The sequence below is a fragment of the Calidris pugnax genome, unplaced genomic scaffold, assembly GCF_001431845.1.
Source record: "Calidris pugnax isolate Ruff unplaced genomic scaffold, ASM143184v1 scaffold55, whole genome shotgun sequence".
NCBI classification, from domain to species: Eukaryota; Metazoa; Chordata; class Aves; order Charadriiformes; family Scolopacidae; genus Calidris; species Calidris pugnax.
Window position 1 is genome coordinate 2,625,490 of NW_015090832.1, and position 24,190 is coordinate 2,649,679.

A 24,190-nucleotide genomic window follows, 5' to 3' on the forward strand; every position below is an offset into this window, starting at 1 on the left:
CACTGGGACTGTGCTGTCAGATGTTCCCCAGCATGTGCCTGCCTTCACACAATTAAAGAACTAACAGGAGTTCAAGGCAATATGGGATGGATGATCTTCTGTAAGAGTCCATGCTCGGTACTAGACTGCAGACATGAAGCTATGAAAACGTGGGATTTTGGCTGTTCCCCTCTGATTTTTATTTTCTTTTTTTCAAAAGCTGCTGATTCCTCTATGGAAGGATAAAGCAGAGCCAGCGAACACCAGAGTGGCTGAATTTCAATGACAGGTGAAAAATTCCTTTGTAGAAAAAAGTTTAATTTGCAGGAATTTCGTGGGGAAGGATACAAGTATCAGCAAATTGATTTGAGGTAATGAGGACTGAAATGTGCAAACACATTCCCAGTCCCTAGGAAACCAGGGAAGAATAGATTGTGCTTCTGAAGATTTGCCAAAGCATGAAACACACTTTAAAGAAAAAAAAAAAAAGTTTCCTTAGGCATATTTGCAGTGGAAACATCACAACCTTTCAGAAAAAAATCTAAAATTAATTCTATGACCATTTGACTTAACCTCTTAAATGCAGCAGTATCACTGCTTCCCAAAGACTGAAAGAACAGACAAAATTTAAGAAGACCAACCCCAACATTGCTGGGGAAAAAATGATGACATTTCACCCTGGATCATATTTACACATACTCCAACTGCAATTAATAGTGGCTTTAAAGACATCTCTGCCCAAAGGCAGACAGGCACCACATCAGAAAGAAACCATCAACATAATTCACCCTATAGAAATGACCTGTGCTGTGAGATTCTAGCCTATAAACAAAGCAAGGGAAAATGCCTTCAGACAGATTCACATCAGCTTAACTCAATGTCCTTCGGCCCTACAGTGTTTTGCACATCTGATCCCTGTACTCCCATATTAACTGCATAAGCTCAAATAAATCACTCCCTCCGTGCTGCAAACCACTCTTTTCAAAGAGCTGACCTGGCAAACATTTCTCTTTCAACTTATAGGACAACCAATGTATGGGAAGAGCTGTCCCACCACTTTGTCCATCTACCTTTCTATGACACAGCCTCAGCCTGCACACTCATCAACTCCTTTCTCAAAGATTTTCCACCAACGTGAGGCAGAACTACAACTGGAGTGTGATAACCACAGTCTAGGTGACACGTTTGGGTGAAGGAGAGAAAATCCATCTGCCTGTGCCCAGTTGGGAGACGTCAGACCCAGAAACCACAAACAAAGTTCCTTTTCTCCCAGGATAATATCTTGAGAACAAATAAACTGGACGCAGACCAGGACCAGTGAGGACAGGGCAGTGCTTACATCCATGAGTGCAGCATTGATGTAGTTACTCGATTCACCATCCACGGAGATGAGGAAAGGCAGGCACCGGTCCAAGGGCAACACATCCATGCAGCGGTTCTTGTCATGGTTCCTTGGCAAAAGGCCGATGCTGCAATCTTCTGGTCGCACGCGCGGCGTCACAATATTGAGAGTCTGCAAAAGGGGGAGGGGGGAAAAAGGGAAAGACAGAGAGAAGCAGGCTGAGTGTCTCTGAATTTGCTTCCAAGAAGGATGCCATCTGCACAATACATTTATTTTAAAGGTACTCAGACTAGCAGATCTTTGGGATCACAGAGAATGAAAAAGAAGGAGCATGAGGAGCTGCTTGCTGTTACAATACATGGCATTTTGCACGTTGTCCAAACACTGTAAACTCCAGCATAAACTGAGAGCACTACACGTCTACGAACAACTTCCAGCTCTAAAACCCCACAGCAGGTAGATAACATTTCTGTTCTTTCCTAGAGGTTGGAAACAGCTGTCTCAGGTTCAAGTTGCAGCCTTAACCTGGTCATGGAGTGAAACCTCCCCGTGTTCCTGTCACTTCTGGGGTGGAAGAACACATCCTTCTCCTTCCTGAAGTGGATCATGTGCAGGAGTGCTCTGAGTGTGGACCTGGCTCACCCCGCAGGTCAGATGAGGTTCAAATCCTCCAGTGATTCCTCAGTCAAACTAGTGGTTTATCTTAATAATGTATATAAAAACCTAAGAGAATATGTGGGGTTTTTTAAACCGGAAAGTCAATGTATTTCATACATTATTTAGACTGCTACTTTCCTTTTGGAGTGACACATAGGATGCTTCACTTCCATAGTCATAGCTTATCTCTGGGGTCTTGCTGTCAGTCCTATACCGTTATCCATATTTCCCACTGCTTGACAGACTCTGCTTCTTTAAATCTAATTTTCTTTTGTGTAATCCATTGTGGAGCCCTCCTGACAAACCAGTCCGGGTTGGTCAGTGGGGATCAAAAATAGCAAATCAAAGTGAATGCATCATAACACTGTCACTTAAGTCGTGGTAGATGTCACTCTACTTTCCCTTGTTATGTGTCCTCTTCCTGAACAAAGCCCGTGCAGTCACACATTGAACTCCTTTCCAGCCATCAGAGGAACACAAAACATTTCGGGGCCAAAAATTCTTACAAAGAGCCTGACTTCTGCTAGACAGGCTATGAATGGAGAAAAGAGGAGTCTCAAGCTATCCAAGATAAAGGAAGGTGTCCAAGTACAAAATTTGAAGTAAGGCAGCTGCTCTGGATTATGCAGGTTCTACATGAAAAGTCCCTTTGTCTAAAGATGGAAAGCAGATAGCCTGGCTGGGGAAGCAACATGAAATCTCAGATCTCTGACAGTACAGATAATTAGGCAGGTGACTTGTTAGTAACTTAGTCCTGTCTATTTTATGGCCTTCCCCTCTCTCCCCTGCTTTTGTACTTATTCAGATTACAAAATCTCTCCAGAACGAGCTTTTGCACGTTCAGGCAACATATAGTGCATGAGAAATACATCCAAACCTCACCTGAGGGCCAGTGGGACCTAAATAATACAAATTGCACCAACAGATCTACAGTTAGATCAACTGGCTCATAAAGACTGCAGCAAAAGATACCATCTTTTGCATTAAATCCAGACAAAAAGGGCTGAAGAACGCTCTGAGCCAAAATCCTGTAAAAATAGATTCTACAAGCAGACAGAGAAGGAACCTCTTATGCAAAGTACGACGGAGCATTCCCTCCCACAGGAGTTGCCAGCCCCTGGCAGCTCAAAAGAACAAGCACACGGGCGACAAATCGCGTCTCATCTCATGACAAAATAAGCTCAGCAAGTGATGACTTTTTTTTTTATAAATAGCATAACAGCATTTGATGAAGTTAGGCTTTGGCTCCTTCGTGCCAAGTGTCCAGAACCAGAAACGCTTTTACAGATCTGATATTGCTTGATAAAAACAGATCTTTTTTTTAATTGAACTGTCATCAGTTGGGATCCACATTCTTTATCTCACTATCCCAACCCTGATGATTCCCTGTAAGGTTTCAGATAAAAACACACGTTCTCCCTTCGCATAGAGGGGGAGGAAAAGAGGCATCTGACTCAGACTGGGGTTCTGAAAAGACATTTTCGTGCTGCAAAAGACACTTTGCTGGGCAAGGGGGTGGGCATTTCCTACAATTAAAGGAATCTCCACCTCTCTACTGCTGACTAAGAATGGTCTCCTGAAAAATAGCAGAGGTCTCTCTCTCTTTCCCATCTAACTCATCTTGCCCAGATTTCCCACAGTATTATGTCTTTCCGCACATCAGTGTTAGCTGAAAATCCTCAAGGAATTTACAGGTACACGGGGAATAAGACTGGAAAACTTAGTTCACCGTTCTGCAGGGTGAATTCTCTACAGTGGGAGAGGTCCAGCTTCACAGGGCTCATGGCTCGTGTGTCTCCAGCCCATTTATTAGGGTGGGACAAGCAATGGTGACAGCAGAAGGTGGAGTGGTCCTCATTTCACCCCTAGCAAATGGTGGTACACTAGCCCTTCTGAGTTTTATTATTTGTCATTTTAGTTCTCACCACCAGTTACTTGGTACAAAGTACATACTGAACTGAGGGATTCAGTTCATTGAAAATTAGAAATAGAGAAAGTAAAGCTCACTTTCTCCTATTGTATGGAAGGACGTCAACAAGTTGATTGTTAAGACTCAGAATCAGCATATGAGCCACGAGAAAAGATAAAAAGAGACCTTGAGGCATAAATGTTTCTGCATAAATTACAGGAGAAAATTAACAGCAGAATATTTGTTGAAATGAGAAGTACAACATTATATGTGAAAATTAGTACCCTTGCTCTACTGAAGTAATGGGGAATTTTTTCCTTGCCGAAGGCTGATAAGTCCAAGATTAAAAACAAATCTCTGCTTGATTCAGTAGTAAAAAACAAAAATCAGCTGAAATCAGACCTTGGCTCAGTGTCCCCCCTTCTCTGCTCTGTTGGAAATCGTAAAACAACACACAGCAATTGATTAAACACCTTCACTACACCAACTGCAATGACTGAGACACATGAAATTACCTGAAACTCATCTTTTATCTGGCTGGAATTGGTCTGTGGATCTAGTCTGCTGATGTTGTAATATATGGATCTGAACTCACAAACTGGAATGGCTGTGTTGCCACAGAGACATGCCTCCAAAATGGCATCATGGACAAATACATACTGCTCCTGCAGAGGGAAGAGAATAAGATATTAAAATCATATTTTTAATACAGTTCATGAAGTATCACTGTTTTGTTTTTCTTAAATCATGCCCAATATACATATTTGGCTCTGTTTCATGTGGAGACAAATTACAGAGTGTGTTATGTGACAGCTTTGTGAGCATATTTCATCCATCACTGAACGTGAGGTCTCATGTATTCATTTCAGATTTACAAGTAAAATGGGAAGTCACCACTCTCAGGAACGCTGGGACAAAGAGGGGGTAGGCAGAGGAGGAAATCAGGGAGTAAAGCTTTTCTGTTCACCATCACGAGGTGATGGTCAGGGATGGATTGTGCTTTGGACCTGTGATAACACCAGCAGAAACAACTGTACTAACAGTTCATCCGTCTTCAAAACCCCTGGACTCCCAGTATTCCAGGTAAAGTTTTTCCTCTGAACTAAATATGAGAAGTCCAACAAAGCTAAAAGCTCTTCTCTGCCCCAGGCTCTTGTCCTGTCCCTCAGGAGGGGAAGGCCCTGAAGCCCATAGGAAGAAGTTTTGTAGCAGGATAATGGTTCCACAGAAGTTTGTGCAGCTGCCAGACTCTACGCGACGGAGCAGCTTGCTTAATCAGCACCCAGTCCTTTAATCAAGGATCTTTCATTTGTTTAGCTCCCAACTGACATAAACTAGGTACTATTCGAGTCTGCAGCACATCTATGCACGAGTCATGAGAGGATTCTTCAGGAGCTGGCTTTTTTCTGCCACGAGAATAAAATTAATCAGCAATGCTAAGACCTGAACTTCAAGGTCTGCCCTCCTGTCTTGGAGGCCCCGAGAAGCCGCCAGTGGATGTGATTCGGTGCACATCTGGGCATGTTTAGCCACCGAAAAGTTCTGTATAATCACTTCACAGAGGAAGCAAGCGTGGACTTAATGAATCGCTGGGCTCCCGTGGAGCAGAGGAGCTGACAGGGAAGCAGCACGTGGTTAAGAAGAGACCTGCTGGCACCTACCTCTGTCTGCACCAGATTGACCCTTTGGGATCGCAGCTCTCGCACGCAGTTAAATATATCTACCACGCCTTCGTTCTCTGCCATGTCAAGCATGATGTCGATGGCAATAAAGCACCCTGTTCTCCCGGCCCCAGCACTGAAAAAAGGAAAAAAAACAACAATGAGGGTCTGCATGATTAAGGGACCGTGGAGGGGCAGGGCTTTACAGAGGAGAAAAGAGCTGTATCACAGACACAGGTGTCTTCTCTTGGAAGCTGCTCCCCTCTCCTCAATGGGGTGATTTTTGTATGTAGCTCAATTAGCTTAGGATTTAAAAGAATAGGGTAAAATAATATTACTTGAAAGGGAGCCAGGTAGCAGGAATAAAAGCACTGTGTTCTTGAACATCAATAAAAAAAATTAGAAAAATAATCATTATGTTTTTACAGGCCGGTTCACCTGCACACCTCCCATCACACAGGACATGGGAGAGGAGAGCAGCCTCCAGGTCACAAATAGACACAATTCCAGCAGTTTTCTTCCATGGGACTCTTTAAAAGGCAGGCACATGTTTACTCAAGTGGGCGTGATGAAAGAGGCTCAGTCCTCCACCTCAAACATTTTTTTTTCCCTTTTTAATCTGGAGGAGTTTGGGTCCCGAGGAGAGTGATTTCAAGTTGTGGATTGTAAAATTATAGAGAAAGGAGCTCAAGGCTACTCAAAACCTTCAGTTTAGAGCCCCCCGCTGCTCGTGAGAATTGGACCATCTCCTGCAAAACTGTGTTGTCACTGTGTCCTCCTTCCCTCCTGGGAAATCATCCAAGCTGTTTAGGTGTGAAGGATAGAGAGGAGAACGTCTCTTCACATTACTCCAAAGGAAGAAGGAAAACTCAGCTCAAATCAGGGAAACTTCAGTGGCACGAAAACTCCAGCAGAGCCGAAAGCAAGGAGATATGAATGACCATAAATTAATGGACCAGATTAATCAACTGCTGAATAGAGAGAAGATATTTTTCATTTGCAGAATTTTAATGAATAAGTGGCATTTCCTCTCCCTTTATCTCTCAGCTTTTCAGAATTTTAACAAATAGTTATAACATTTCTATATTTAGAGGATCCTGGCACTTCATAAATATCGAACAGTGATATTATCCAGCCAGGCATCGGTAGGGAGAATTTGGTAATTACCACTTAAAGCAAGTCATTAAAATTCAAAAGCAGATAAATAACAGAGAGGAAATGGCATTTATTCATTAAAATGTGAAGGATGAAAAATTTCTCCTTGCTTTCTTGGTGACAATGAATCAGGTTGAGACTCCCTCCAGGGCCAGACCCGTGTCATGGCACCAAGGAAGCAAATTCAGGCCCTGAGCTCTGAATGAACTCCCTTCTGCCAGCTCCTCAGGTTTACCTCTATTTTATTATAAAACGGATTCATTGCTTGCTAAAAAAACCCAACAAAAGAAAACAAACCCCCCAACCCAAAACTATTTAAAAAATAGAAGATTTAATTGATTTTTCCCTTTCAAAGTAGTGTTGGAATGTATTCTCTCTCTCTTACTCATCACACAGAGTGGCACTTAGAGGTAATTGCCTGCCGATTGATTAGGGGTGAGATTTTGGGACAGCCAGCTCCGCTCTCCAGCCACATCTCCTTTACAGAACCCATGCCCTGAGCACCCCAAAATCAGCTGCTACAAAGCCAAACTCTGGTTTTGTAGCAACGTCCTTCCTTGCATTTGAAGCCACCTAACTCTGATGCCAGTCTGTGTGTGTCTGCTCTCCCAGCACCAGCAGCATACCTGCTCACACCCCAAAAAAAAGGCTTTTTATGGCTGGGACACTCTGCTACATATCCACATAGTGCCCTGCAGAGCGGGGCTTTCAGCTCAGCTGGAAGAAAGCAGTGCAGAAGAGCCCTCACCAGTAACAGCAGCCACTGGGGAGTTGAGCAAGCCTCAAAATTCAAGTCTGAATTTTCCCAGCTGTAAACCAAGCAGCAAGGTTTCTTCAGGCTTTCCTCTTCTACTTACCAGCTGAAAGGCACTGGGCAGGTTTTCAGCCTGACGTTCCCCTTCCAGCTCCTGGGCTTTGAGGAGGCCAAGATGCCCAATGGTTGGCATCCAGGCCCCGGAAGGCAGGCTAACGTTTCAGATAAGACTATTGAGGCTGGAATAAAGCTGGACTGCAGTGCATGTGGGCACAGAAAAGCAAAGTTGCTTTAAAATTCCCTGTCTTTTTGTAGGCATTGTCCCTTCTGCCACGTGAGGTTTGCTGTAGATAATGACTGGGATGGTTGTCCCAGATATTTTCCATTTTCCCAGCTCTGCTATGAGCATCTAAGAGAGTATAGGCCACCAGAGAGTCTTCTACATTCGAATGGCCCTCTCTGACCTACTTATATCATCTCCAATTCATGCCAGCTAAGCTCCAGAGCTGCCACTTTAGAAAAGAAAACCAAATTCCACTTTGTTTCCTCGTGAAGCCTACAAATCGTACTCTCAAGCAAACAAAACGTAGTTGGTTATTGCCAGAGAAGGGAAAAAAAAAAAAAAAAAAAAAAAAAAGCTGAAAAAGATGGGGGGGGAGAGGCTCAGACAAAGGGGGGGCAGTTTCTTCAGGCTTTCCTCTTCTACTTACCAGCTGAAAGGCACTGGGCAGGTTTTCAGCCTGACGTTCCCCTTCCAGCTCCTGGGCTTTGAGGAGGCCAAGATGCCCAATGGTTGGCATCCAGGCCCCGGAAGGCAGGCTAACGTTTCAGATAAGACTATTGAGGCTGGAATAAAGCTGGACTGCAGTGCATGTGGGCACAGAAAAGCAAAGTTGCTTTAAAATTCCCTGTCTTTTTGTAGGCATTGTCCCTTCTGCCACGTGAGGTTTGCTGTAGATAATGACTGGGATGGTTGTCCCAGATATTTTCCATTTTCCCAGCTCTGCTATGAGCATCTAAGAGAGTATAGGCCACCAGAGAGTCTTCTACATTCGAATGGCCCTCTCTGACCTACTTATATCATCTCCAATTCATGCCAGCTAAGCTCCAGAGCTGCCACTTTAGAAAAGAAAACCAAATTCCACTTTGTTTCCTCGTGAAGCCTACAAATCGTACTCTCAAGCAAACAAAACGTAGTTGGTTATTGCCAGAGAAGGGAAAAAAAAAAAAAAAAAAGAAAAAAAGCTGAAAAAGCTGGTGGAGGAGAGGCTCAGACCAAGAGGTGGCATACCTGCAGTGCACAACGATGGGTCCTGCTTCTGGGGGATTGAGAAACTTCACTTGGCGAACGAAGCCCAGGAGGCCCGTGGCATAGCAAGGGACCCCATGGTCCGGCCAGCTGGTGAAGTGGAACTGCCGAATCTCTCGGATCTCATGGTAGCCTTTCTGAGGAGACAAAAAAGCCTCTATTTTTCTTCCATCAGACTGCAATCAGCATATTCCCATCACGGCTCCCTTCCCTCTCGCTGAACAAGCACTCAGCTCTCATTATAGGCAGGAACGTGGCCCGCACCGCTTTTACTCCCAGCGATTTCAAGCTGAGCTCCAAGGACAAACCAAGTGGGTGACACACGACTGAGGACTATGAAGGTGAACGCCAGCTCCCAATCCAAACCTGTTATCTTAGAGTTCAAACCCAGCTGAGGTGGAACTTTACAGGGTGATTTCAGCCCCAGCATACCATGGCTGCATTTACCCAGCCTCCTCTGAGGGGCCATAAACCCCCAAGAAGTCACTCTTAAATCTTTTTTGAGGTGTTGAAGGAACAGCCTGGGGAATGAACACCCAGAGAGTGGGCATGCCCCAGGGATGGCAGATTTTCCGCCATCTCTTGTCAAAAAATCTCAGTTTGAGGTTACAGCTGGTGACAAAAAGGGCAGAAACTGGTACCCAGACCCATCACTTGGCTTTTCTGGCGAGATCGAGTTATTGGTACATGAAAATTGACCCCAACTGTATATGCCCTGCAAAGGGTAACACAAAAACATCAGTTGGCTGTGACATTTTATTGTACATGAAATGTAGGTGGAATCCAGCAGCAGGTCCTCTAACCTGCCAGATTTTGGCACTCGCATTTCTTACCAAGTTTTTAGTGATTTAATGAAATATGGAGCTGATGTATTAGAAAACTGGAGCAATATTCCCAGTGTGGCTGAAGTTTATTTAGCAGGAATTTTTGAGAAGCTTTAAAAACACTTACTGAGTGTTTGCAGAGTAATTTGGACAGACCTGGAAGACGCTAACACTTAGACTTCCAATTTCTAATTACACGTAACAAAAATCTTCCAAATCCTGCCAATTTGGGGATAATTTTTACACTCTCGCCTTTATTATATTTTTATTTCTGTTGAAAGGGGACCCTACCTGGCATCCAGTTTAACTGATACCTTTTGTCATCTGTAATTTGCCAGAGTGAAACACGACAGTTATTATTCCTGGCACACCATCAACTATCTGCTGGCTTTTGGATGCATTTAAACTTCATGCACTGTGGATTCTACTTCTGTGGCTACATCAAGATGTTAATTTAAAATCATTTGTCCAAAATTGGAATCACTGTCAAAAATTCAGGTTTCTGAAGTGAAACCTGTCCAAACAGTAACAGCTCCCATCTCCAAAAGCATTCTGGATATACTTCCCAGAGTGCACATTTCTGAATACAAATTAAGTGTTGTATCTAAATCTCAGCTGATTGAAGATTTCCTTACCTTTTGTACAGTAAAAGTGCGTATGACATACTCTGCCAATGGTTCTGTCTCAATTAATGTGACTTTAATGTCTCCATAGACCTCTGTGTCATCTGGCCAGTATCGAACACACTTTACCTGGGGGGAAAATAGAAAACATTGAGAGGAACTAGCTCAAGCTGAGTCAGAGCTGACCTACATTTTACTCCACTTTCAAGCTGAAGCCAACACAAATTGGGCTTTCTTCTGATGTTCAGACCCTGTCAAAATTAACTGTATAAATTAGATCAAAATTCCTTTACCACATACAGAAACCACAGGGAGGATTTTTTTTTCAGTTTCCTCTGTTGTGAATACAAATTAAGAGGACACATTAAACTCTCCTTCTTTAAGAAAGGCTTCCTTAAATTTCCATGCATGCCCTGACCATACATCAGGCTTACAGAACACCTGGTAGTCACCAGCACCATCCCCTCTGAGAAAAGTCCATGCTCTTCCTATTGCTACTGTGATTCTGAACTCTCTCTGCTCAGCCAGAGAATTTCAGTTCACTGGGATTGCGAGATACTTGCTGATACATTAAATATGTTTGACTCTAAGCTTTCCTTATCAGATGTGGACACAAATTTTACATTTTACCAGCTGTGACAGGCCTCAATTAAGGCTTAAGAAAGAAATCTCCTGATCACGTAAATATATCCCGAGCTTAGCCACTTCTAGAAGCCATGTGCAAAACTAACAGTAGAAATTAAAGCCCAGGCTGTGAAGCTCTAGAAGGGTTATTTAGGCTAACAAAGACTATCAAGTTATTAAATGCTCTAGCATGAAAGAGTGGAACAGCATCTAAAAGCTGAAGCAATTAGCTACTGCGAAGAAGGTTTCATGTTCCAGCTCCAGTCATAATCGGAAAGGGTTTTATAAATATTAAATATGATTAATGTAGGTTTGTTGTTCTGTTGTTTTTTTTCAGAGGGAGGCATTTATTTCAAACAGAAGTGTCAGTAAAAGGTAAAATAGAATAAATAACAATAAATGAACAAAATCAGCTGGCATTCAACCATGAGATCTAAAGGAAATGAAATACAAAGCAGCTGAATTACTAATGGCTGTGAGTAAACTGTAATTTAAATTTTTCTTAGTACCAGAGCAATGTAAGGTGACAAACACCAGGACAAAATTTTTAAGAGCTCCAGTTTCTGGCTGAGAATGTCTCTAAGCCAAAGACCAGCAGGAGTGGGAAGAATATGCTGTGGAAAGCCACCCCAGACATGCCTTTTTCTTGTTCTCTAAGGTCTAACCTACGCCTTTTGACTTATTCACGTTTGCTCCCATCATAGGCTTTGGCAATTGCCTTGTGCTGGCACAGGCACTTCTGGTTCATCAGAGCCTGAGAGCACGAAGCAGTGGTTGTTGAGATGCCCAGTGTTGCTGGTGCCCCCGGGATCCAGCTGTTCACAATCTCAAACCACCATGGAACAGTCATCTTCTGACACGATTAGAAACTCTAGACTTTGAACAGTCATTTACAGAGCTCTTTTGATAGTTTGAACACCAGTTGCACGTTCTCGCCCCTCTGGATTTTTGTGGGTATTATACAAAATTATTATCAAATTATACAGATAAAGAATAATTATTACAGAAGTACATTCTTCCTTCTGTACTGAAAAAGGAGACAGCTTCTCAGCTGGCATAAATTTGCGTAACTCTGCTAAAGCCGAGACTTACACCAGGAACAAGATCCTTATTAGTCTAGAAGGGAAGTAGCTAAGTATTACAAAACGTAGCATTTTAGAGGAAAACCTGGGGTGGCTTAATTCAGTCCCTCACTACAGTAAGTAAAAGGCATTTCCCTTTCTGAGCCTGCTGTGTAAGACCCAGCGCTGGTTTGGCTTTAGATGTTGGGGAAGCGGTACCCTTACCCTGCCCACTTCCACCAAGTTGGTGACCATGACAACACTTGCAGAGTTTTCTTGCCAAATCATTCTCCAGAAATCCTTCACTGTCTCTTGCATCGGCCCTGGGGCAGGAGAAAAGACAAAAGGACATCTTAAGAGAGCATATGGAATGCCAACAATCCTTTTCAGCTGTTTCTCAGCCATTGCCCTGTTCCCACAGGATCCTACCCTCCCTTCCGGAGCATCCCTCTGCCATTTGGGGTTACAGGGCACACAACAGCCTGGGGCACTTTAAAAGAACTTCCTCGCAGGGGTTATTTAAGGTTCTAGCATGCTGGAAACAGAGGTGGTGGTTGTATTGTAAATAGTGGAGATGGCTCCAGTAGGTAATCATGTATAAGTAATGGGACGTGGATGCACCCTATAGTGAGCCTGTAATTAAAGCTGTATTGAAATTTGTACTTGATGCAGCACTAAAATTCCTCCATTTCACAGTATATTTATTCATTACGAAGGCAGAAAGAAACATGTAGAATTTAGCCTTTTTCTGAAGATCCCCCAGAGAGAAAAATTTCAGATTCCAACAGCCAGTACTCACAAGGGGTTTATTAGACCAGAATCTCTCTTTGACCTTGTTTCCTTCCTCTCTTCTCCCATGGACTCCCACTTTAAAAGAACTTCCTCGCAGGGGTTATTTAAGGTTCTAGCATGCTGGAAACAGAGGTGGTGGTTGTATTGTAAATAGTGGAGATGGCTCCAGTAGGTAATCATGTATAAGTAATGGGACGTGGATGCACCCTATAGTGAGCCTGTAATTAAAGCTGTATTGAAATTTGTACTTGATGCAGCACTAAAATTCCTCCATTTCACAGTATATTTATTCATTACGAAGGCAGAAAGAAACATGTAGAATTTAGCCTTTTTCTGAAGATCCCCCAGAGAGAAAAATTTCAGATTCCAACAGCCAGTACTCACAAGGGGTTTATTAGACCAGAATCTCTCTTTGACCTTGTTTCCTTCCTCTCTTCTCCCATGGACTCCTTTCACCCACTCTGCCCATCCTCCATCCTCCCTGTTCTCTGCCTTACTGCATTCCCTATTCCCATAGATCCTCAAATGCCAGTTTTATTCTAAGTTAGTTTCTTACTCTTTCAATAGGGACAAGCCAGGAATGAAGTCATAAAGCAAAATTTAAGAATAGAGTCATTTCTGTGAACGTCACTTTTGCAGGTAAGGAAGATACAAAAATGAGGAAAAATAAAGGTAAGGGAAGTGGTCATGACATAAAATTTTGGCCAGTTATGCAGAAATAGAGCACCCTGTGGTAAAGAACAGGAGTGAAGAGGTTTGTCATCCAACATGGAGAGCCCTCAGCATTTAATTGTGTTGGGGTTTTCTTCTTTTTTTTTTTTTTCCCTAAAGACATGGGAAACTCATTAACTCACTTACAGAAGGTGGTGTTCAAATGCATTTCCTACTAGTTCCTGCTAACCAAAAGTTCATCAGTCACGGGCTTACTCCTCCTAAAGGCATGGGAAACTCATTAACTCACTTACAGAAGGTGGTGTTCAAATGCATTTCCTACTAGTTCCTGCTAACCAAAAGTTCATCAGTCACGGGCTTACTCCTACTGCCCTCCCCAAGCAATTTCACTCCAGAAGTTAAACCCAAGCTCTGTCAAGTCTCTTTTAGTTCTAATCTCATACTTCAAGCACAACAGACACATTATAGATTGTACTGCTGCCTCTAAGTCTGTAGCACTTGACCTTTTTTCCTTCCTCTCTGTTTCCTTCCTCTCTTCTCCCATGGACTCCTTTCACCCACTCTGCCCATCCTCCATCCTCCCTGTTCTCTGCCTTACTGCATTCCCTATTCCCATAGATCCTCAAATGCCAGTTTTATTCTAAGTTAGTTTCTTACTCTTTCAATAGGGACAAGCCAGGAATGAAGTCATAAAGCAAAATTTAAGAATAGAGCCATTTCTGTGAATGCCACTTTTGCAGGTAAGGAAGATACAAAAATGAGGAAAAATAAAGGTAAGGGAAGTGGTCATGACATAAAATTTTGGCCAGTTATGCAGAAATAGAGCACCCTGTGGTAAAGAACAGGAGTGAAGAGGTTTGTCATCCAACATGGAGAGCCCTCAGCATTTAATTGTGTTGGGGTTTTCTTCTTTTTTTTTTCTCCTAAAGGCATGGGAAACTCATTAACTCACTTACAGAAGGTGGTGTTCAAATGCATTTCCTACTAGTTCCTGCTAACCAAAAGTTCATCAGTCACGGGCTTACACATACTGCCCTCCCCAAGCAATTTTACTCCAGAAGTTAAACCCAAGCTCTGTAAAGTCTCTTTTAGTTCTAATCTCATACTTCAAGCACAACAGACACATTATAGATTGTACTGCTGCCTCTAAGTCTGTAGCATTTTTTATTCCTGTAGCTGAGGTTTTGTGTTTGAGTGCCTTAGAGACCTTGGAACATCCCATTTCCTTCCCTTTTGTGCCCCTGTACCACATTTTCAGACGTTCCCCAAAATAGAAGATGTCACCCTATAAATAGCTCTTACAGCAGTTTAAAACAGCAGCAGTTTTACAAATATTTAGACATACAAGAATGGACTTGCCTTGAGTTGCGATGTAATGGCGAGGCCGGTGGTATCCCTGGAAAAAAAAGAAAATCTGTGTAAATCTGGAGATGACAGTTCAGACAAAGCACAGCAGCATCTATTTCATACTGTCCAGGTGCCAACAACCACCACACGCTTAACTGTGTGGACTAACCCTGGTTATTGAACGAGTGAAGATAGACAATGAGGTTGCCCTGTGATATTTTAAGTGATAGTATCTTGCTCAGGCTGAATAGTAAGATCTCATTACCCCAAAGAGAAAACAGGAATGGGGCAGTTTTCACTATTCCCTCGAAGAAACACAAGTCCTCTGACTACCCTGTGGGCAACTCTGAAAATAGGCAAAGTTGCCCCTTCTTGTTTGAAAAAAGAAGAAGAGTGCGCATTTGCCTCTGTATGAAAATCCTGTGTATCAGTCTTAGGTAATTAGGTGTATTTTTCATCCCTTAAAGAAACTCTTCTGAATGTTGTCGTGTTCCTAAGAATTAGGAGTTGCACACAAGAAACACGTGTTCATGTGATCATTCTGCCTGTGCAAGGGAGGCGGCTTTTTGAATGTTATTTTACAAGACTAAAAAAAATAATAGGTCAATCTATTGAACACGCCTTATGCACTGCAACTTTGGGAGAAGTCGATAAGTCTCAGATACCCACTAATGCCACTGCAAAGGGCTGATATCACTGTCTGCATACGTCACTCAGCCCACAGCCCACATCTGCTGGTGGATCTGTCAAGCACAGGAAATCTCCGTCTGCCCGGATCGGTCAGACAGAATAAACTGGAGACCGAGAACCTTCTCCCTGTCACAACACGACGTTTGTATAATGCTCAGCTGTCATTCATATCAGATCAACAGTCTGTCCCTACGTAGGATGCTCTGAGTCCCTGAGCAGAGCTGTCAGGGAGCGTTTGGCAGAGTGGGAACGGCCAGGAGCCTTACGTCGATGTAATTGGCGTTGATGTAGTCAGAGTGAGGGTCCCCATCCAGCAGCTGCAATCTCACTCTTGAATGATCATCTGAAAGAAGGAAAGAAGAAAAAGTGACAGTAACGATAAAGAGGACTTTGTAAGTGCTTCATTTTATCTGCTGGTTCCTGCAAATGCGTCATTCAATACTTACAATAGTAAAAATATGGAAGAGTATCAGATATATTCCTGTTCCTACACACCCTTTCTTTTAAGATGTAATTTTTAGATCCTTAGGTTAGTATTCATCCATACTCTGCGTTCATTAAATTTACTGCTGTCATAACCTTCATAGAGCTTCTACACAGACCACAAACATTGCTCGATTTGGGGGTCTCAGGACAGCTCTTTGGAGGACGTATCTCCATCTTCAAGCCATCTTCATGCTTGGAAGTAACAGCCTCCCTGGCTTCACCTGGTCTATGGAAACTGAGGCAAGAGCTAAAACTGGCAAGATCAGGATTAAAATAAATAGGTCACGATAGAGGTATAAAAGATTAAGGAGGGTAAAATGGCAAATGAAATCCTGAAAGTAAGAAATGGGGCAACTCAGAAACCTGAAAGGATATTCCAAAGGGATTCGGAGCAACCCACAGAACTCACGGCAACAAAACGGTGCCAAGGCAGCTTTAAAAAAATAAATTGGAAACGTTCATGTTTTTGAGGACGTTCAAAGTTACTTTAGATAAGGCAATAAAATAACAGCTATCAATCTTTCCATCTCCCGGCACGCTCTGCAGTTCAGCCGCAGAAAGGCACCACCCCGGCGGGCAGATTATGTCATGATTTTTCCACCAAGGGACTATTTTGATCTTTCTCCAGAACAGCTGGTGCTGGGCTCTGTCAAAGGAGATACTGGGGGAGCTGGGCTGTGGAGCTGATCTGGCCTGGCAACCCCAGCTCTGGTGTGCAATTAATTGCAGAACTGCTCTCTAAGGGCCAGTCGCTCGGCAAAGGCCACCGGGTCACAGCGGTCACTGCTGGGCGTGCTGGGCTCATTTCTAAAGGATTTTTTAAAGACGTATAATATAGAGTCCATTAAGTTTATTTCCTCTCTGCCAGCTCTGGAGACCCTAGCTCTCTGTCAGCAAAGCATTAATGTTTAGAAGCACTTTGCAAAATACAGTCCTAAGCATGATTTGCATTCAATTAAAAAGAATCAGAGCAACGAAACATATAAATACGAGGTGTGATTCTGCAGTAACTCAGTGAAAAAATAGGTTTAGTTAGCCCTTAATTAAATTCAGAATCAGATAATAATTGTGAAGACAGATGTGCGTGCAGTTCTGAAAACCAAGATTTGGATATATATTAAATATTCATTTGGTTGTGTAAAGCAATGATTCTTATGCTCCGTTCACTCTTTGGGTGAGATTTCCAAACCCAAAAAATACAACCACTTTGCTGTATTTATCAAATCCCGTATTTGAATTAAAAAAAAAAAAAAGGTTAAGTAGGTGAATCCTGCAAAAGCTCTGTTATATTTGTATTAATAAATAAAACCTTTGTAGACGCAGTGGAAATTGGTGTATTTCTCAGAGTGCTGATGCTGTTCCCAACTCCAGACAATTACCTGCGCTCAAGGCAACCGCACCAGGAGTTGCAGTAAATCATGTGGTTAGACAGGCAACAAAAGAATTTATACTTGGAGCAATCCACCAGGATAGACAAAAAGCTGATTAAACCGGACATCTAGATGAAACACTCAACATCTCCCGTAGACAACTTCACACTTGCAATTCAAGGCAGCGAGCTAAGCTCGTTAAGAATCACACAGAACAAAAGCAAAGAAAAAAAACAACCCCGGAGCAAACAGTTGGGAAGGGAACATTGACTAACTCCTCCTGTGATGCCATGATATAATGTTATGGAAGTCTTAACTTAACTGCAACAATAGAACCAAAAAGTGCCAAGACCAAAAATGACCCTGCTGACAGGTGAAAAGCATCTCGGGTTGATTTTTCAAGACCCTGCCTACACACGGTGTGTAGCTGGAGTGCTCTCCACAGCCCTCAAGGAAGAACCTGCCTCTATTCATTTAGTAGAACGAAACCCCCAAATTAAGTTTCACTTCTTTGAGTCACTCCTGAGTTAAAAACTTAAAACAGACAGGATGGAGCTGGGAGCACCAGATGTGAGGGATCTGAGAAGCAGACTGCAGAAGAGGTCTGTGCATTTAAGACAATTATAGATAAAGAAAAGAGGTTCTTTAACTGTAAAAAGTGTAGTTAGTTGTTGGTTTTTTTCCCTTTAAACCAAATATGGTCATTCTACCTATGAAAACCAGTAAAGAATGACAAAATTGTTATTGGAAAGGAATGATATTTTTATAAAGGGAGACATTCAGGTTTAGGTCCAATTACATTTTGGGACCAAATGGAAAATACTTTTAGCTGGACTTTACTTTGGGAGGAGAGAATTCAAAATATTTCACTGCACATTTTACAAGAGTGAGATTAACTCCTGTGGGAGATTTATTTTTCTTGGAAGTGTCAACAGTGCAGCAGGAAAAAAATAATCTGTATCAGATAAACACAAAAAATATTAATGACGTCTTACTGGTGTCTTTAATCTTGTTCATAAGTTTAGGAGCACAGTCTGGATAAAAGTTTGTGAAATAACTTACCTTGTAAATACCCCTTTTTTCCCAAAAAACTTTGGAATTTGGCTTTTATTTAATTGAGGGGGGCAAAAAACCCATTGCAACTTATTATGCTATTAGCAGTAATAAGCTTGTACTTAGTTTTTTTTCATCTGCAGACCTTTAAGTGCTTTTTGAAGAACAGAAAATGTCTTCATTACATCTTCTCCCAATGCTTAGAATTCACTCCTGATTCTGCACCCTATCCACTGGACTGCTCTACCAAAAGAGATTGCATATTTGGCACACTGAAACGAAAGTGGGGTTCAACTCTTCTGTACATTTATCAGGCATCATATCACTGTGTGTTACAGATGGACTAGAGGAAATTTCAAGTTAGAATTTACTCCTGATTCTGTACCCTATGCACTGGACTGGCACACTGAAATGAAAGCGGGACTCAACTCCTCTGTACATTTATCAGGCATCATATCACTATGTGTTACAGATGGACTAGAGGAAATTTCAAAAATGGAGGGGAAAACAGAAAAAAAATTGCATGTCTTTAACACCCAGGACTACAAAAAAATGGAAAAGAAACAGAAAAAAATGGCATGTTTTTAACACCCAGGACTACAAAAAAATGGAAATATACTTTAAGAAATGTACAAAATTATTATATTTCTCCCTGTTTACTATAGTCCGTATGCAAGTTAGCAGAACTCTAAATCTGTATGAAGAGTACTTTGACTGAAAATTGGTCTTAAAACAGATTTCAAAAATGACAAGAATTTCACTGAAAAGCATTGTGCTCCCATTTTAGCACAAAAATGTTATCATTTCAAACTTCTGTCAAAATTCCCATTAGTGATCATTTGAAATATCATTGCAATTTTTCCACATCTCATTTTGACACCAGCACTGGATTAATCTCGCACAACTTTCGCCATCTAAATATTACGCAGCTAGTCTAAACTGGCTGTCAAGGTTCCCCACATCGCCAATGGAGAAATACAGCCATCTTTTGAAATTATTCAACCCAGTTCTGGCACAAAGGGATGATCTGCCCTCTCAAGGACACGCTGTCCTCCCCTTGATGCTGGACTGTGCCTTGGGACCTGGGTAACAGCAAGGTGTGATATATCTTCTCAGGATCACATACCAGGACGTTGCACAGACAAGCAAGAGTTCAGGAACTCTTGAAGAAAACATGGAATAAACCATCCCAGAAGAAACCATGGAATAAAAATGCTTGGAAGATTAAAGACTTCTATTCTAAATCCAATACTGACATATGGGTTGGGTTTTTTTGTGCGTTATCCCTGTCCATGGCCAAGAATTGCACTCCACCTGCGTTTCAGCCGAGAGCTCTGTTAATCTCTCTCTGTTCATCTCTTCCACCACAAAATTCTCTGATTCATTCACAGTCTTCCAGCTCAAAGCATACGGCAAGTCAGAATATGAAGGAAATGAAGCAAATTTCTCTACTGTCTTTTGCCATCAACTCAATAGTTTTTAGGGAGCATCACAAGACTTCAAACCCATGGTGCCTAAGTGGGAAGATGGTAGAGCTGCACTGCAGATGGGAGGATGGGTGTGAAGTGGGAATGGTATGAGCACCCCTGTGAGTGCTGACCTCCTTCTATAAATATTATGGTCAGTAAAATGAGAAAAGAAAGTGAAAGAAAGTGCTCTCCTGTAAGTGGAAGCAAAACACAATCTGATGCCTTCATTTCCTCAGCTCTTATCTGAGAGTTTTCACTCCTATACATCATGACTAAACTTGGAGAAGATGGGGAGAAACAGAGCAGAACCAACAGAACCCATACAGTTTCTGGATGTTTTCTCTGCTGCATAACGGGTTCAACTCAACCCACAAAAGCTCAGCATCCCTCCCCTAACAACCACTTGCTGATGCACATTGAAGGTCTCAATATCTAGGCTCTAAAACAAATTTACAAGATTTTGCTTCAGCATGTAGATGGATGCATTATCTACCCTTGCCCCTGAAAGAAAAGTCCTGCATTTCCACAGCTGTCTTTGTTTACTGCTTTTATCCCCAAAGTGCAGGATCAAAGCTCGTGGGCTCTGCCAACATCACAAAAGTTTGAGTAGGGCAGCTCCCTCCAGCACAGCAAAACAGTGCAATTACTGTGCCTCCTTCCACCATCAACACTGGATTTCTATGGTCATACAGACCACTCCTCAGCTTTCCTTGTCTCTAAAAAAAAACCCCATACCAGTGTCACAGAATGAAGGGAACCCTAAAAAGCTTGAGGCTTAAAGCTTGGGAGAGCTTAGAGCTCTCTTGCATCTCCTTTCCACAAATACATTAGACTCATCCGGAGTTTTGCTTTACAAATGTAAGAAGAGCAGATGTTGGGGCTGGCAGTAAGACCTAGGTTTTCATAGAAAGGCACAATGTTAATACAGCCCTGGGAAAGCAGTGGGCCGAGTAAAACAGTCCTGTAAGTGTACTATTACCCAGAAGGCCATAAAGACAAGATCTAATCTGCTGTGATTCACTGAGCAATGCTACTTATTGCCAGAGCTTACAATCCCACGTTTTAACAAAAGTCTCTGAAGCAGTTACAAAAGTTAGATCAAAACCTGACTTTTCAATTCACTCCCCAAAAGGCATGTGATATCTTCTTCCAGGAGTGATGAAATGACAACTGTAGTTAAATACATAACGGTAAATGCCATCTGCAGCCTTTTACCAAATAAACCAGTACGAGCAATCAGTGCATTCTCTGGGTTTTACCAGCAATTACAATTCTAGCACAACAAAGCAGCTGAGGGTGTAATCGTTTCCCCCCTCCCCTGCTCAGCTCAGGCTTTGGCACAGTTTGCCCCCAGTGAGCTCAACTCTCATGATCTGCCCCATGGCAACTGCTCTGCTGCTATTCCCAGCTCTGCTACCAATTCTCTATTCCAGATACTGGCGCTGCTTTTTGCCAGGAAAAGTTGCCCAATGTCACCCGTCGGCAGGGTCTGGCTCAAGGCTTGGCCAGTGACACCACTGGTAACTTCCCACTGGTTTTACAAAACGTCTGATGAACGATACGCCCCTTCCTACGGCACCCTCCCTTCCTTCTCCCCAGCCTCTTCAAACTGAAGCAAAGATTCCACTTCATTTTACTTTATCGCACTTGATTGCATGTCACTAAATCCTCCTTGCTGTCTTTCTGAAGAGCTGTTGTCTCCTCCTCAAACTCTTTGTTTCACATATCTTGGAAGCAAAGAAAACCCACTCAACTACGTTATTTACCTTCAACTCTTCTGTATCCTTTCTCTCTTTTACTACCTTGCTATCCTTATCTAGGCCTTTCTGCCTTCTCAAACTCATCCTAAACTTTTCCCAACAGCCCTCAAACTGGAGCTTCTTTTCTGATGTTTTATACTCTGCAGACACTTCTTCCTTAGCTGTGATTACCTTTTGCATTCTCTTATTCAAGCGCATCACCTCCTATCTGCAATGCTACTGTATTTATATTTATAGCTAAAAGGCTAACATCATTCTTCGTTAGACAACAATTAATCTCTGTGAATGCCCTCCCTTTAGATAATACCTCATTTATCTTCCTCGATTTTGCTTCCTTAATTTCTGCTCACATTTCACTTGGAGGTTCAACGTTTTCTTTGTGACCACCTTCAACATAAATCAGATGGTGGCTACTGCACACAGTCCTGTCTCTTTTCACCTCCACTTTTAAATTATGTCAACTGCTTCCTCAAAATCATACAGAAAACCAAAGTGTCTTTAATGTTTCCTTCTGTATATCGTACTATGGCGCTTTCACCTTCAATCCAACGTGTAGTTGTTATAACTGGGCGATTCATCTGTCTTAGACTAATTTAATTTAAGCTAATCATACAGACAGGTAAATTGAACCTCTGTCTGAAGGTATCTCTCTTTGCCACTAGGAACACGGGAAACTTACAGCAAGGTGGAGCTTTTAGACAGCTGAAATTATGGGAGATGATTTTCATGCTGTAATATTCCAGCACAATCACTTCCATTTTCCCCATGGAGTAAGACAGACCAATGGAACTGGTGACCTGCTCACAACCAACACAGAAATCCAGCTGCAGAGCTGGGATCAGATCAGGGCTCAAAAGTGTCTGATCTCCATTTTCAGATTTCTTCACCTTTACCTGGGGGTCCCTGAACCGAGCTGTTCTGTGCCATTCCCTGAAATCTTACATGAATCATTTCTTTCAAGTCTTAAAAGAAAGAGAGGAGAAGTTAAGATATGCGTGAGATGATCTTTCTTCATGGCCAAGTTTTTTGTGCTTTTTTTCTTCTTCTTTAATTCTGTTTTTCTAGAAGAAATACATATTTAACCTGAGAAAAAACCAAAGTACTGAGTACAAAACTCAACGTGACTCAATTTTTCTTGTATAGCATTCCATAGATTTATCCAGTCATGAAAATCTATGGCACATTCCTTTGTATTCTTATTTCTTGTTCTGATGCTCTCAGGCTTGGCTTCTCCAACTTGATGCTGCTCAGCAGCCCTTAATGATTTCTCTCACCTCCTCTCCCCAGTCATTAAAAGAATAATGAAACACTGGGGTAAGCTGCCTGGAGAGCTTGTGGAAAGCTCAGCTTTGGAGATCGTTAGGAAGAGGCTTCACAAATACCTGATAAAAATGACAGAGGTGAATCTAGTCCTGACTTGGAGAATAAAGTTGACCTAAATGGTTTTATGGAGTCCTTCACCACCCTGCAGTTCTGCGATGTATCAATATTCCTATAACATCAACAGTAACTGGTTATTGAAAGAAGAAAAACTAAGAAGCTTCAGTGCATTTGCAGCTGCTTTACCGTGATTCTGAGGCAGAAACTAACCTTGTCCCACACATCAAACCAGCTCTCTGGGGACAAGCAGCGACTGCTCCATCAGTTACTGACCACAAGGAAGGAGAAAACCTGATCTCAGATCCATATCTAAACATCTGATCTGCCCGCATTTCCTTTTGTGCTCTCATTTATGGAACTGAAAGCTCTGGGCTATGTAGTAAAAATGGACAGAAAATGGGCACCCTCACCCACTGCAAAAATCTGATGAGGCTTTAGCCCGTAAATTACAACCATTAAGCACAATGTGACGTAGATAGAAAATTGTAAAAAACCATCAAGTCATGCAATGGCTTGATGTAAAAAAATGAAAAACCAGAAAATTAAAAAAAAAGAATCATAGAAACATAGCCTGTAACAAACAGATTGAACTACTGAATGCTCAGCCCTGTAAATAGTGAGATTCTCAAACATACGCTTTTCCACAGGATGCTTATAAAATCTTACAGAAAGCCCAGTTTAATGTGAATTTAGACCTACAGGAGATTATGTTTCCATATCTGTTCTTATTGCGGTTTTCGTCCTCCTTGGCTGTATCCCAGGATGCCGTCTGCCCCTCGGGGAGTGCCTGCAAAATAAACAATAGCAGAGCGTTTATAAAAATCTGGCCAATGCCTTCAGGTGGATTAAGATGACTGAGCAGGGCAAAAATCAAGGCGCTGCATAATTCAGGAGCCAACCAAGCAAACAGCTGCTCTTGAGGGAAGGGCATATCCACGAACGCAAACAGCAGAGCTTGGTGCAGACCATTTGCATCCCTTGGCTTCTGCCAGCGAAGAATCGTTTTCCTCCTGTTACTTGAGATCTAAAAGGATCAGGAGAATTTGTTTCTGGCTGCACAGTCACAGGTTAACCTCATTTCCCTGTAGAACAGGGTTTGTGGAGATTTCACACACATACACTTCTAAGAAAAACCCAGATGGCTGAAAGCTAGCGCTCAGGCTTTCGGATTTAAGTTGAAAACAGATACCGTGGTTTCACCTATTTCTGTATTAGTGATGGGGCGATGCAATATAAACCAGCAGCTGGTTTCCTTTGGGGGGGGGGGGGGGGG

General features: G+C 42.3%; 1 protein-coding gene across 8 annotated transcripts in view; it reads right to left on the bottom strand.

Moving 5' to 3' along the window:
• The window catches only part of PTPRT (protein tyrosine phosphatase, receptor type, T), a 481,241-nt gene that overhangs the window by 10,120 nt on the left and 446,931 nt on the right, over window positions 1–24,190 (bottom strand). For all 8 annotated transcript variants that reach the window (XM_014941276.1, XM_014941273.1, XM_014941274.1 and 5 more), the window contains 9 exons: window positions 23,617–23,704; window positions 15,666–15,742; window positions 14,722–14,758; window positions 12,124–12,221; window positions 10,226–10,342; window positions 8,749–8,903; window positions 5,549–5,684; window positions 4,403–4,552; window positions 1,319–1,492 (listed from right to left, as the gene is read on the bottom strand). In XM_014941276.1, the coding sequence (XP_014796762.1) occupies window positions 1,319–1,492; window positions 4,403–4,552; window positions 5,549–5,684; window positions 8,749–8,903; window positions 10,226–10,342; window positions 12,124–12,221; window positions 14,722–14,758; window positions 15,666–15,742; window positions 23,617–23,704 (1,032 nt within the window). The remainder of the gene's footprint in view (window positions 1–1,318; window positions 1,493–4,402; window positions 4,553–5,548; window positions 5,685–8,748; window positions 8,904–10,225; window positions 10,343–12,123; window positions 12,222–14,721; window positions 14,759–15,665; window positions 15,743–23,616; window positions 23,705–24,190) is intronic.